Source organism: Lygodium microphyllum, chromosome 14 (genome assembly GCF_053477565.2).
Source record: "Lygodium microphyllum isolate KBCC chromosome 14, Lygodium_microphyllum_v1.1.10, whole genome shotgun sequence".
Classification (NCBI taxonomy): Eukaryota; Viridiplantae; Streptophyta; class Polypodiopsida; order Schizaeales; family Lygodiaceae; genus Lygodium; species Lygodium microphyllum.
Window position 1 is genome coordinate 132,483,265 of NC_141148.1, and position 15,832 is coordinate 132,499,096.

The following is a 15,832-nucleotide window of genomic DNA, read 5'->3' on the forward strand; positions in this document are numbered from 1 at the left end:
CATTTGCCGAGAAAATGTTTGCGAGAAAGAATGAAAGAGAGAGTGAGAGAGCTTAAAGCTTTGAGAGGGAGAGGGAGAGAGGGGGAGCTCATCACCGCCATCACCGCCACCACCGCTATACACGAAGAAGAAAGAGAAGTGTGCAAGGGAGAAGGGAGGGAAGGTGTGAAGAGAAAGTACAAAATGTTTCATCTTCAGGCCTTTGAGGTAGGTACATTGCCTCTTCTTGCTTTATTTTTGTGTTCTCTTCTTTTCTTTTTTTATTTTTCTCTGCAAAGAGATGCATGGAAAGGGAGGGAGGAAGGAAGGGAGGGAGAAGAAGGAAGGGAGAGAAAGAGAGAAAGACGGAGAGAAACGAGAGAAAGGAAACAAAGAGAAAGAGGAAGAGAGAAACAAGAGATGAAGGGAGGGAGAGAGGAGGATGTGAGAGAAACAACGAGAGAGAGAGGGGAGAAGCAAAGAGAGAGGAAACAAGAAAGGGAAATAGAGAGAGAAAGAGAGAGGGAGAGAAATAGAGAGAGGGAGAGGAAAGGAAGAGAGGAGGTAGAAAAGAAGGGTGAGGTAAAGAGAGGAAGGAGAGTGAAAAGAAAAGAGAGAGAGAGGAAGAAAGAGAGATAGAGAAAAAAAAATAGAGAGTGAGAGAGAGGGAGAGAGAAATAGGAAAACAATGAGAGAATAAGAGAGAAGGTTAAGAAAGAAAAGTAAAGGGGAGAGAGAGAGAGAGAGAGAGAGAGAGAGAGAGAGAGAGAGAGAGAGAGAGAGAGCCATTGCCACCGCATCCACTAAAAGAGAGGGGACAACTACAAAGGAGAAGGAGAGAACCCGTGAAGGAGAAGAAGAAGGAGGAGAGAAGTGAAAAAGGATTCTTTAGATGCCAAACTTCGGACCACGGGTCTACACGCATTTTTTTTCCTTTACAAAGAAAATTAGGCTCTTGGCCACCTAACTATGTACAGACACAGCCTGATTTACCTTACTATTACTAGTCCTGACTTAAGTTATATAGTGGGGCTGATTAGCTAGTTTATGCAAAAACCTTATAAGCCACACTTAGATGCAATTGAGAGGATTATGCGATATGTAAAGGGTATTGCTGATTATGGGATGTTTTATGAGCATGGGAAATCATTTGACTTGATAGGTTATACGGATGTTGATTGGGCTAGTTGTGTCTATGATAAGAGGTCAACCAGTGGTTATGCTTTCAATTTGGGAAGCAATATGATCAACTAGAGTAGTAAGAAGCATCCCACCATTGCTTTATCTAGTATGCAGAGGCAGAATACAGGGGTGTAGCCTTAACGGCATGCAAAGCAGTTTGGCTTGTGAAACTACTACATGATTTGGGTATTTAGTTGGACAGCAACATCACATTGCATTGTGAGAAACTCAGTAATGTGATGCTGGCTGGTAACCTCGTCTATCATGCTAAATCCAAACACATACAAGTTCATTACAATTTCTTCAGGGAAATGGTACTTGTAGGACAGATTGATCTACTTAATGTGAAAACAAAAGACCATGTAGCAAATATCTTTACCAAATCACTTGGTAAAGAGAAATTCGTTTGTTTCAGGGAGCTACTTCGAGTACAGCAACTAGTTTGAGCTCAAGAAATGGAGTTTGAGAAGGGGGAGGATGAGCTTGATTCTTTTGATCTTGAAACACCTCCATTCATCGAGATTGAGGGTGAAGACAAGAAAGAAGAGATAGAAGATGACTTAGACATAGGTAAAAACAAGAAGGAAGAAGTAGAGCTTAGAGACACTACCACTCCCTATATAAGTGTTTTTGGCTGCAACGCCATGGTATAACTCTTACAAATGTCCAAATGCTCTCCCAAAAAGACTTGACCAAGTTTGGAATAAGCTGGAGTGAGCAAAAGATCCTCAAGGTCCTGATTACAATGAAAGCTTGAAGTGAAGCTCTTCTTCTTGGGCCTAACAAGTGATAAAAAAGCTCCTTGAGTAATACTTTTTTGAATTGATTATATCTAGCTTTTGCAATCATAAGTTTTTTTTTTTCTCGGGCCTAAGCAAGTGATGAAAAAGCTCCTTGTGTAATACCTTTTCGAATTGATTATATCTAGCTTTTGCAATCAGAGGATTCCTTTTTTTTGAAAATTTTGATACACAATTTTTAGACATTAGGTGTAGGTGACATTGGTAAATGAATTATACAAGAATATTTAGTGCATATAGCTAGAAGGATGCAGCTTGCCACGTAAGTTTTTTCCCCTCTATAATTGTCGCTATCTGTGTTGGAAATTTACTCTGCAACCATCGCTATTAGTGTCACTATTAATTCGGTTAGCGATGCTAATAAAGACGCTAATAGCGATGAATCGATTGCGTCACTAACAACGACACGAATAGCGATGACAGGGTAATTTTTTCAATGAATAATTATGTCGCTTTAAAACGCTATTGAAAAATTAGGAGAGAGAGAGAGAGAGAGAGAGAGAGAGAGAGAGAGAGAGAGAGAGAGAGAGAGAGAGAGAGAGAGAGAGAGAGAGAGAGAGAGAGAGAGAGAGAGAGAACTAGGAGAGGAGAAAAAATAAACTAAAATAGAAGGCACAGAGAGAGAGAGAGAGAGAGAGAGAGAGAGAGAGAGAGAGAGAGAGAGAGAGAGAGAGAGAGAGAGAGAAGAAAAAAATTAGAAACAGAGAGGGAAAAGAGGAGAGAGAAAGATGAGAAATGGATTGTTGAGCGAAGTTCCACTTACCACTTCGGGGCAATGAAGCTATTGCGAAGCGGCCTAGTGTTCTGCGTGCGCGAAGTGAGCACAAAAACTCTAGTATAAGTTATGTAAAGAGCACTCATTCTTGGGTCCTATAATAAGATGGGCATAAGCATGCATCACCTTGCACTACACTTCTAGCTTTGTAGTTCCAATTGATCCATGTGAGTTTGCTTGACTTTACAAACCCAATCACCATCAATAGCCTTAGCCTTTTTGCTCTTATGCAAGGGTAGCAACTCTAATATCTTGTTAGCATTTAATGTAGCCATTTCCTCATCCACCAAAGTTACCTCACAATCTTTATTTCTAGTAGATGCTATACATTAAGAGACACCTTTGAGTCCTTTTTAGGAATAGTCACTAAGTTCCACATGTTTTTATGCAATACAAATAATATATTGACATATATTATTATCTTGACAAATGGGGATGATTGAACAAATTTAGCATGGTAAATTGTAAATATAATTAGGGTTTACATGCAACATCAAAGAAATTTTGCTCTAATCATTTGTAGGATGTAAATTTCTTAAAGAAAATCTATGGTTTTAAAAAACTTATTAGCCATATGGGATGAATATCTTATTATGAAACATTGCAAAATTCCTACAACTCACCAATATTAAGAAACTTTGAGGAATATCGAAGTAGCATTAGTATGAATGATGAAAGCAAATTGATTGTCTTAAGTTCAAGTATTGATTAAGGGCATTAGAATTCTCAAAAGATAGGATATAAATGTATAAGCTAAAGAAGGAAAATGAGTGGGAAGCATTAAATCCAAAAAAGGATGTAAATAAGAAGATAAAAGACCTAATGTATGAGCCTATATGAGATACTATGGAAGGATGTAACTTGCTTTTGCCTTATGGAAATTAGTCAACCAGCATAGCAAAATTTAGTGTGACTATTGGGAAGGAAAGGAAAGAAATAGATGAACTCCCAATCTAGCCATAATTTTGTCTCTACGTGATTGCAATGTGCACACCCTATTTTGCTTGTCCAATGAACTTTATTATAAAAGACTTCTAATGAGATATGTTAAATAAAATACTAAAATCAAGTAGTGGTGTGTAAAAAAACCCTTTTCAATCATTATCATTGTAAAGGTGAGGAACTATTAAAGGACTGGTAAGCACAAAAAGAAGAAGATTCAATGCTCTAAGTAGTGCTCGCATTCTTTTTTCTTTTTTAAGAATTGATATAAAAACCATCAACTTTAAATTGTTGTTGTTTTTAAAATTAGTAAGCTCAACATTGATTTCGAGAAACTTAGAACTCTTAGTGAGCCATGTGGAAGCAAACCATTGGCTATCTATAAGACAAATAAGTCTTTAAGCCTACGCATTCTAATCGAAGGTTACTAAAGACAATTCAGCAAAACATACCTAATCTTGAAGGATTATTTATGGAACCTCCTTTAGGAAGAAATGAGAGCTTTAAGATGACCTCATATGTGACAATTTAAAACCTCCCTCTATGTCTTTTTTTAGAGGCAAATAGATATTTTAGTATGTCTTGGGGGATGCTATGCATAGGGTTTGGATTCACGTACCCCCCAACTCAATTCACATCCAAACCATTACAACACGACCCCATTGGCATCCCTTCTTTTTTCTTTTTTTTTTCTTTTTTTTTTTTTTGGTAAGGAGGCAATTCAGTGGATGAGGAAGGTAATAAGAAAGGATGAGAACGAAAGGATAAGGAAGAGAGGACCTTTTTGGCGTCGTTGGAGTCGAGGTGGGTCGAGACAGGCGCCTTGTTTTTGGAGAGAGCTTCTCTTAAGAGAGCACTCATGGCAGCTCTCTCTAGACTCTCTCTCTCTTTTATCAGACCTGACGAATCATTTGTCATCTGCGAGTGATCATTCTAGACATTGAATGAGGGATTGCTTTAATGGAAACGCGAATCCACAGACCTGGACGGAGAATTGTCGAGCCTGAAGTAGCAGAATTATTTATAAGCAGGTGGCGAGAGTTCTTTGAGCTTTTGTCATACGTAGCTCGCTGATAATCGTTAGAGAGAGACTCGGGAGTTCTAAATAGAGAGAGAGAGAGAGAGAGAGAGAGAGCAAGCGAGGGAGAATAACATAAGCCTACATATATATATATATATATATATATATATACTATGGTAGTTGGAGAGGCGCTCAAGTTTTGTATATTGGTAGTTAGAGAGCCGCTCACGTTTTGATATTCTATATAACTATGTGCTTGAAATATATAGTACTCCCAAGAACCAAAGTGTCCTCATCCAACATCCTTCATCATTAAAAGGGCAAGCTTCTTCCACAAACAAACACACTAACCCCTAAGGGACAACCTTGTTGTGCATCTTGTGTAGTGGATGTGAAGAAATGAGGGCCCGCCTCCTTCGAAAGTGTGTGGAAGTTCAATGGTTGTGAAGAAAGCTTCAAGGTATTTTTTGTACATGCATGCATTCCCAAAAATGAGGGGAATACAATTACTACATGTAGCATAAAGTTGTGTAGATTAGAAGATATAAATAAGAAATAAGATAGACATCAGACATAAGAAACAAGCATGTTGAATTTGGAAAGGGGGAAGATGCTTCTATGCAAAAGAGAGTAATATAAGTGAGGAGTAAGAATGGTACGTCTACTTATTACAATGTGTAATCCTGTCACATCGATATAGTCTATCGTCTATGGTGGGGGAGGAAGGACAAATAAATGAATACCTACACTATGCAAATGATAGAAAATGGATGCTAAAATGGACAGATCATAATATCTCTATGCAAAGGGCGAAGATTCATGCAACACAATCTTGCTAGCATGGCACTTCCTATTCAACTACTAGAGAAGAAGCCCTTCTTGCTAGCCTAAACATGATGAACTTGCTCAATAGAAAGCAACAAGGTTTGTTACACAAAATTAGGCAATTTTCAACAGCCTAGGTCATGCTACCATGTAGGCGAATCTCATCCGCTAACTAGTCAAGGAAGCCACATGTGCCTAAGAGGTGGGTGGGGGTGTGTGTATGAGAAAGAGAAAGAGAGATTAAACATTGTCTTCATTGTAGCTTTCCCATCTTCCCAATAATATTTGTGTGTGTGTGTGTGTGTGTGTGTGTGTGTGTGTGTGTGTGTGTGTGTGTGTGTGTGTGTGTGTGTGTGAGAGAGAGAGAGAGAGAGAGAGAGAGAGAGAGAGAGAGAGAGAGAGAGAGAGAGAGAGAGAGAGAGAGAGAGAGATGTGCCAATATGTTAGGCCAAAATAAATAGACTAAGAGAGAGACTTTCCAAAAGAGAGGTGATTTTGAAAATCCAAATATCAAGTTTGGGGCTAGCTATAAGCTAAGGAGGCCCTTTGGAGGTTTGGGACCTCCTTAGCTATAACTAAAAGAATAAATTAGAAATGGTACTAATATAGAGCTATAGTAAGGAGGAGAGGGCAATGAAGAATGTTTGTTTCTTAAATGTGAATATCAAATATCAAATATGTATATTATTTAGCAAAAGGGAGTACAACTCAAGAAAGGCATCACCTAAAAGCTAGAAGACAATGGTTACATTGCTCTAATAAGCATCTTAGTGGCAATTTTAGACCAAGAAGTTACGAGACTTTTGACTTTGCAAAGTAGATATGGCCTCCCTCGGTGAAGGGCTAAGCCTCTACATGACTAGGCTCGAGCATTTTCTAACCCATCAAAATAACACATCATTCTCATTTTCCATATTAGCCTTAGTTAGACTGACCTCAAGACCTTCTAGATCTTGAGTCCATTGCTAATATAATATTAGATTGATTTGCATGTACAATATTGTTTATATTACCTACTTCTACATGCAAATATAATATTTTTGTATTTTTGGATTGGTTTTTAGATTAGGAGACTCCATCATTCGATTGCAATATGGACTCTCTTTTCCTTTTTTAAAATGGTAGTAATTTATATCACTTCATTTCTTGGATGTTTTACAAATAAGAAAAGAGAACTCCTTTAGTCCATTGCTTTAGTACATAACTCACCATGCTATTTTTGCATGCAATTCAAAAATTCTAGGTTTCTATTTCAATTTTAACATTCTTTTTGGTTCAATTTGAGCAATCTTTATAACAAGGTGTTAATGTCTATGTTTCTGAGTGTATTAATGTGTTTTTTTGCTACATTGGTGTGTTATCTTGCTATATTAGTGTAAATGTCTTGCTATTTTCTAGCTATATTGGTCTAGTCTATGTTTACATCATATTAGTGTAAGCATCCCACAATGGATGCACATTCAATTCAAGTGTTTTAATGCTATATTAGTATACATGTTTATCTTGTGATGTAATGTCCATGCACATTTTTACCTTGTAATTTGTATTTCAATGTTAGTGTTAGTTGGTATTCTTGCTTTGATGCAATGTCCATGTGCATGTTTATCTTATAACATGATGTTTACCTTATGTGTGTGAGTTGATGCCTATTTGCATTTCAATGTAGGTGTTAGTTAGTATACTTGCCTTGTTAGTAAGTGTGTTATCTTGCTATATTAGTGTAAATGTATTGCTATTTTCCTGCTACATTGGTCTATGTCTATGCATGTGTTAATGTCAGCATCCCACAATGGATGCACTTTTAATTTAAGTGATTCAATGCTATATTAATGTGTATGTTTATCTTGTGATATGATGTTCATGCACATGTTTGTCTTGTGGTGTAATGTCTATGCGCATGTTTACCTTGTAATCTATATTTCAATGTTAGCGTTAGTTGCTATGCTTGCCTTGATGCAATGTGCATATGCATGTTTATCTTGTAATGTAATGTTTGCATTGCATATGTGAGTTAATGCATGTTTGCATTTCAATGTTACATTAGTTAGTATGCTTGCCTTGTTAGTTAGTGTGTTATCTTGCTATATTAGTGTAAATATCTTACTATTTTCTTACTACATTGGTCTATCTCTATGTGCATACTCATGTAATCATCTCACAATGGATGCACATTCAATTCAAGTGACTCAATACTATATTAATGTGCATGTTTATCTTGTAATGTAATGTCCATGCACATGTTTATCTTGTGATATAATGTCTATGTATATTTTTACCTTGTAATTCATATTTCAATGGCCATGTTAGAAAACTAACATAGGTACCAAACGTTCTATCGCATGTCCTATGAAAATTTTAATCAATTGAAATCCCAAATAAAGCCCTTTTTACCATCTACTAAGACTATCCGTTATTTGTACGAACTCTCTTTCTAGTGATTTGGCACTTGCATGTGTCTTGCAGCACTTAGCTCATGGGCACTTTGCAAGAGTCATTGAAAAAAATTTTGTTTTGGGATATAACACTATTAGAAAATACACAGAGGCTATTGTAGACATACTTTGTTCTAAAAGAATGTTGATGAAATATGGCCTTACAACTCCATCAGGAGATTGTTTGTGTAGGATCATCACACAGTTTGAATTAGTGACATCCCTGCCAAATATGTGTGGTGCAATAGATGGGTTCAACATTTGACTTCAGCAACTTCTTGATGAGCATCAAGCCCCTTTGCATTATGTTCGCAAACATGATTTTCCAAGTGTCTAGTTGAAAGGCATAGTTGATGCCAAAAATACATTTTTGGAGTGATGTATGTAATGCACTTGGAGGTGTGCACGACTCAACAGATTTCAAGGGGTCTATCTTTATACAATAACCTAGTTAGGAAGAAGGTATTGCAAGTGCTAGTGATCAAAGTTTAGGGCGAGAATGTTTGATCTTACATAGTTGCAAACTCAACCTATAAGGCTAAGTCATTTTTATAAAGAAACATTCAAAAGCAAAAGAAGGGTTGTATGCAAGTGAGAAAATTGTTTTGTTGCAAGGGGAAGGGTTGTCATAGAAAATGCAATTGGTATATTAAAAAATAGGTGGTGTATTCTTAGGGAAGTCACTGCTCACTCCTCCCTGTCACCTCGTATTGCCATTGCATGTTGAGTGATGCATAATTTTGTAGCAAAGTGTGGAGAGGTAGAACCAACTGATTGTATAGACCCACATCCAAATGATAGGGAGCTGGTGCATGGACATAGAGATCGAAGGGACGTTGGAACTCGTTTGTGAGGAGCATTATTTAGGGACTTTAGTATTATATCCTTTAGAGTCATAATGAACGATGAGGTTGTGGTGGAAAGTGAAGAGAAAGACAAAGAGGAGGTCAATGTTGATAGTGAGGAAGATGGAGTGGATGAAGAGTGAAATATTCAATGCTATTTGAGATGTGTTTTTTTGTAATATAGATGCATGGCAACTTAGCATGCACAACGTCCTTTGAGGTGCATTTAAAAAAAGAGTTGATTGCTTGTGTGGTTTGCATGCACTTTTTACAGTATGCAATGTGTGTTTTTCTTTTTCTTTTTTACCACTTGGTCATGTGTGCGGTCGTTTGTCATGCATGTGGCCTACTTAGCTTGTGTGCTTGCATGTTTGCTTGTGTATGTGTATGAGCATTTGCTTGTTTTGTGTATTAGTTAGCATACATGTAGTTTGTGTAGGCAAGGCCTTATTAGTAGACCTTGTGTCGAGGTTAGGGTTCGAATCCCCAAAGGTCATAAAAGATGTATTTTAGTTTGCCTAATGGATTTGGAGATGAACATGTGCCTCTAATTATGGCATGTTCCAGTGGGATCATGATAGACATGTGCCCTTGTTTTTAGTTTCAATTTTGATAGGTGGATTTTTAGTCACTTTCCTAACGAGAACTTATTGGTACATGTGCTTGTGAATCTAATAGCATTCAATAAATTTTCGGTAAACATGTGCCCATAAATCCGATAAGGTCCGATAGGTAGGCTGCCTATCAATTATTATCAGATGGAGAGCCTTATGTGACGAGGGGTGTGTGTGCCCATGTCTCTCTCTCTTTGTCATGTTACTAGAAAGGCAAGAAGGCACAATCTAAGATAGGCAATAAGTGGAAAGGAGGATTCTAGCTGCATGTGGCTAGTAGAAAGCATGGAGCTAGGGTGACAGTTCCATATGGCAGACATTTGGTGGTGTCCAATGAGGAGCTACAAAAGTAGGCAATGCTAGATCAGCAAGGTGAGGTGAGGCAACCCAGTGGAATCGAGTGAGGTGAGGGGGAAACAACTATGAGATAACACAAAACAGTGTGCAATAAGCATGTGAAGTACGCATGGCCGATAGGTGATAGGGGTAGTAGTAATGTTGACACGAGAGAGAGAGAGAGAGAGAGAGAGAGAGAGAGAGAGAGAGAGAGAGAGAGAGAGAGAGAGAGAGAGAAGAAAAAAGATACAAGGGGAAAAAGAGAGCGGGGAGGGGGGAAGGAGAGGAAAAAAAGAGTGAGGAAAGAGAATGAAAAAAAGGGGAGAGAGAGATAAAGGAGCAAAAAAAGAGGAGAGAGAAAAGAAAAAAGAGGCAAGTAGAGAGATAAAGAGAAGGAGAGACAAGAGATTGAGAGAAAACATAAAAAAGAGAGGAGAGAGAAAGAGAGAGGAAAAAGAGGAGAGAGAAATGAAAATAAAAAGAGGGGAGAGATTAAAAAAGAGGAGAGAGAAGAAAGAAGAGGAGAGAGAGGATAAGGAAAGAAGTAAGGGAAGTGAAGTTGCTATGTGATAGGATAGCAAATTCGCTTCCCTCGCAAGGTTGCTTTATGGTAGCTTTACGTAAATGTGCCACAAAATGACCTAGCACTAGTATTTATTATCATTTTAAATGTGAAAATAAGTTATATCAAAACCCTTCCTGGCACTTAGCAATGTGCTTAAAGGCAACCTTACACACATAATTATGCTTATCAAGTACTTTAAACATGGCTAGCAAAGGCAATTTCTAAATAAATTTACATGTAGTTCTCTCTTGAATTTTGTGTCAAGACCTTACCTTATAGCCTCATATGTGTTTGCAAATTGTGATTCTTGTGATATTCCAAAGTGTAAGACTCTCTTCATCTAATGGACCTTTACCCTCAAAGGCATTGTTCTCATTCCAATTGAAGCATTGAGCCTAGCTTGGTGAAATAACTCTTTTTCTAATCTTGGTTAGTCTATTTTTAGTGGAGAGTTCTTTTGTTGTTGTCTTCTAATGCAATAAACTAAGTTGTCGATTGGCGGTGGTTGTCCCTATTCTTCTAAGTGTACCACGTGGTGAGGGAAGGAGCCCTTCTAGTCCTCTTTGAGTTTGAAAAAAGATATCTTTATAGGTTTTGTGAAAATCACCTATGTTCTTCATCTTGCAACTCACTAAGAATTTCCCAACATCGTTAATCCTACAAACAACTCTATGTTATATAATTGACAATTGTTACATCTCAATATTCGAGATGTTTATCCACTTGGCTAGGCCCTTACCAAACAAGCTTTAGAGAGTTTCAACTCTTGAAAAACTTGTAGGAGTTGATCTTTGAATGCTCTTAGTAAAGGTCATATTACTTGTAGCAAAGCTATATCACCTTTGTGGTTAGCTTCTTACCTCCAATCCAACTCCTTGATCATAGTTGCCAATGCTTAATGATAGCTTGAGCTATCAGTGATGTAGACATCCCTAGCTTGTAGCTCATGGATGCAACACATGCTATAGAACTTTGAATGCCAAGTGCTAGGATTTGGCACATAATTGTTTGAGTCCCAAGCCATGATAATGATTAGGATCTATGAGAGCTCAATAATGGGATATGGTGGAGATTCTTATCATCCTTTCAAGAGCTTTTTGACTCACCTTAACTATCTCTAACCACTTCAAACCATCTAAGCTTCCTTTTGCATTCCTCATGAAAGGTAGAAATAAAGAGATCCAAAAAGTGTAATAGTCTCACCTACTTACCTTGTCCATGCTATAGTCCAAGACGTGTGAGCAGCTCATTGTTGATCCCATGATCCATGTGTAGCTCATCAAGCCATTATCTCACCTTCTTCGAATCCATGTTATTGCGCCGCCAATGTAGAGAGATCAAGATGATGGATAAGAGCTTCTCTTGATAAATCCCTCACTCTCACACACACACACTCTCTCTCTCTCTCACTCTTTGCCCTACAAATTGATCCCTCTAACTCAAACTCTTACCCCTTAAGCTATGGAAGAAAGAGGAGAAGAAGAGAAGGAAACAAGGATTGAAGATCTAGCTTCATCCTCACTAGTCTCTCATTTACTTCACACTCTCTCCCCCTCTCTCATGCAGTGAAGGCAACGATGAGTAGAGAAGAAGATGGAAGAATGGAAAGTCAAAAGTTCCAAACAAACGAACAAGATTTCTATTCACTTTTACACATTACATTTGTGAGGGTTAGGGTTTCTACTTTAGGTTGGGTACCCTCTTATATTTTTCTATTTATGATCAGTCCTCCTTTTTACATATACTTTGGCCATTTTATAGACATGGTTTAGGTAAAAGTGCATAAATGTCCCCTACAACCTTCATATTTTTTTGTGGATCTTCTAATGTAGCCTCTAGTAACATTACAATGTGCACCGGAATCTACTTCTCACTTAATTGTACAAAATAAAATGTGCTTTCACTTGTAATGGAGAACCACGTGGATGATTGGTGCCTAAAATAATATACAAAGCTCTTCATATTTTACATGACTTGAAAAAATAAATTTTAGCCGATTTGATCAATCTTTGTATCCTTCAAAACCAACTTATAGATTGCATTTAATAGCTTGTATTATCTAAGGGTTGATGAAACTCAATAGTTGGAAGGGTAAGGTGTAGGATAATTACTTTGATGAGGGATGTAATTGCTAAGGTTGATGGTTGCCATGCTCTGTATTAGGAAAAACTTGGACTCAAGTTTGGACCTTGTAAGAACTTAGAGAGAGGTAGTTTAAAATAATTAAAAATAACATAAAATTTGAAATTTGAAATTGCACATGCATGCACGCGCGCGCGCACACACATGCACGCACACGCACACGTGCGCGCGCGCACACACACACACACACACACACACACACACACACACACACACACACACACACACACACACACACACACACACACACACACACACACACACACACACACACACACACACACACACACACACACACACACACACACACACGAAGCTTTTAAGTTGTCAATCACACTTAATTAAGAGTCTTAAAGGCTAGTATTTGTAATAATCTTACTAGTATTCAATATTTAATGGCTCATATCTAGACCAATCTAGATTAATGTTGCACTCTCTTTCTATTAAAAGTTGAGTCAAAATATTGAATAAAAGCTCAAGCTGTGTTTTAACTCATTATCCATTTGATGTATCATTTTTTGGAAGAAAGTTCATAAACCACACAAACCCTATGGAGATGGCTAGGGCCAAATCAACATCATAGGGGGAGATTGCGGGGGCCAAATCATCATCAAAGAGGTATTGAAGAGATGCATATCACCTCTACATCAAGTTTGATCATAAGCATAAGCCTTTACATAATCTTATATATTTTGGATTAATGGAATGTATAGATCAGATGGACAAAGGAGCATAGATTTGTGGATTGAGGGAAAATTGGATCCAAAAGATCCTCTAAATAGCTCTAAGCCTTTGTTTAGGGTTGCAACATCCTTGATTAGCTTTCTTGGAGGATAGGCCTACTATCTTACCTCCTAATGCATTGCTCTCCTTGTCCTTCTTCCCTTGGAGGATTGTGATCTACACTCCTCCTAGGTGGATTTGGATCTCCTTGTGTTAATGTTGTAATGTTTTGCTTGTGTATCTAGTAGGTTTTGTAGCAAGATGTGCACCCCTTGCTAGTTGAAGACTTAGGTTGTGGGGGTGAGGTTTATTGGTTTTCTTGTGTCCTCTAATTTAGTTCCCACAATTTTGTAATGTTTTGCTTGTGTATCTAGTAGGTTTTGTAGCAAGATGTCAACCCCTTGCTAGTTGAAGGCGTAGGTTGTAGGGGTGAGGCTTATTGGTTTTATTGTGTCCTCCAATTTAGTTCCCACCATTTAAAAGTAGAGTTCACTAAGATGTTGAAGTTAGAGCCTTTGTTAATAAGGTCATTGACATTGAGTTTGTGAGTTGTGATCAATTGGACTTGAAGGTCTGCGGGTAGGATGAGAGGTTCATCCTCGGTGTCCAAACTAGTGATGATGATGGCCCTAACATGATATTTTAAGTTTGTAGTTTGGGACTTGTTTGTGACTTCATTTTAAGACAAACACTTACGACTTAAAAATACTCAAAGGGACTCAAATTTAGACACTAGAGCTCCAAAAAAATACCATACAATTGCCATGAGCACTTCATGAAATTCAAAAGGAGGGATCTCATCATATGGTGCCCGGCGTGAAGAGACAAAGTAAATCTAACAAATCCATTGAGGACCTTGTAAAAGTGAAGGAGCTAAACCTTGCAAAGTATGGTGAAACACGAAATCCTACGTTCATTGTAGAGAGCCTCAATGCCTAGGATGAGAACAAGCTCATAAGCTTGCTTAAGGAGTTCAAATATATGTTTGTCTAGAACTCCATACGTCTCAAGGGAATTTCACATACTATTCCAATATACCCCTAGGGAATGCAACTTATAGAACGTGTAAGATACCACACGAGTTCAAAAGAAAGGGTATTCTATTTAGAAAAATTTATAGTATTGTATTTATAAAAGGAGTTTTTAAATTATAGATTGTTAAAAATGTGTAAGTTTGGTAAAGTAAAATGAGTCATTTTATAGCCATATAGTATACAAAGAAAGGGTATTAATACCCTTTGAATGCACATTATAGATGATTTATTATTGGTGCACTATCCAAGAATGAACCTTGACGCCAAGATGAGCCTTAGTTGATGTATTTCCACTATACATACCATGTATGTGAAGAACTCAACAAAATTATCAAAGCACGATTCATTTATGAGATTGATCATATGGATTTGGTATTACCATTGTTGTGGTACTAAAAAAAGATGGGAAGATAGGAGTATTGAAGTGTTGCTCTCAGTGGATGGGTCACAAAGGGTCTAGGTGGTCTAGGTATGCCTGTGGGGTTAATGTCCATCATTGGGAATAGCTGGCTTGGCATCATTAGGTGGTGGGAGAGCTAATGGATCTCCCCTTCTGAAGTGAAATGGTCTATTCCCCAAGTTATACAGTTGGTTGTATGGTTGTGGGTATGGTAATCTCCTTGATAAATGGTAATGCATAGCATCATGGCCAAATCTACTGCAGTTGGCACAAGGTCTGGATCTAGGATCCATGCACTCGATTGAGAGGTGGTTCCCTCTACAATGCATGCATTACATGTGAGGTTGAGTAGGTATTCTTATTATATCTTAGAGCTTGACCAGCTCTAGCTTTACATCCGCCAATTCCAGGTTCGAGTCAACACTCTTTCCTTTCTCTCGATTATTCTAGCTAGATCTCTCGTTAACGGTTGTAACTCTTTTTGAGGTTCTGGAGGTTGCACTATCTCGGCTTGTGGTCCTCGAGTCTCTCTTTTTGAGTAGTTCATCCACACATGGCTTCTTTGAAGACCCTAGCTAGCACGTCCCTTTTTGCAGGTTTGAGTTACTCACCAAGGCCTTATAAAGCTCTTCACTCCTAAATCCTCTAATGAATACAGTAGAGACCGCTTGCTCACTAGGTTGCTCTGCAATTGGGATTCTCTTAAAGAGACTCTGCATATGGGTAACATAATCTCAAATATCCTCCTTGTCTTTTTGACTGACATTCATTTGTCAAACAATAAGGTTATCCGAATACCCTGTCTTAGAGAATCTCTTGATAAAGAGACTCTTGAGATTGTTGAAGTTGTTACATTCAGCATTATCTAGACTTTGGAAATCTAGAGAGTATGACCATAAGGGAGATACCATGAGGTGTATTATATGATCCCGATCCTTGTCTTTGTGTTATAACATTGCACAACAAACTCTTGCTTTGGGCTTTGATTATAGGATATACAAACTTAAACTAGACATTTAGATTCCCTTGGATTTTGAAATAGATTGCATATAGCACATGAAGAAGAAAAGGAGGTAAATGTCTTACGGATGTAAGGGATATGTTGAAGTTGCTAGACATTACATCCCCTCGATATAAGTTCAAAGTCAATGGTAAAAAAATTGGGAAAAGAGCCGAATGCTCTTTCTCTTGTATGAGCTGATTGCCTCCCATAGTTG

General features: G+C 37.8%; 1 protein-coding gene across 1 annotated transcript in view; it reads right to left on the reverse strand.

The window, feature by feature from the left end:
- LOC148026128 (chromatin modification-like protein) overlaps positions 1-4,789 on the reverse strand; it is a 56,086-nt gene extending 51,297 nt beyond the window's left edge. Inside the window, exons 1-2 of the mRNA XM_087693398.1 lie at positions 4,661-4,789; positions 4,459-4,577 (exon numbers count right to left, since the gene is read on the reverse strand). Of these exons, the coding sequence (XP_087549524.1) occupies positions 4,459-4,539 (81 nt within the window). The 5' untranslated portion in view covers positions 4,540-4,577; positions 4,661-4,789. The remainder of the gene's footprint in view (positions 1-4,458; positions 4,578-4,660) is intronic.
- Positions 4,790-15,832: the final 11,043 nt, after the last annotated feature.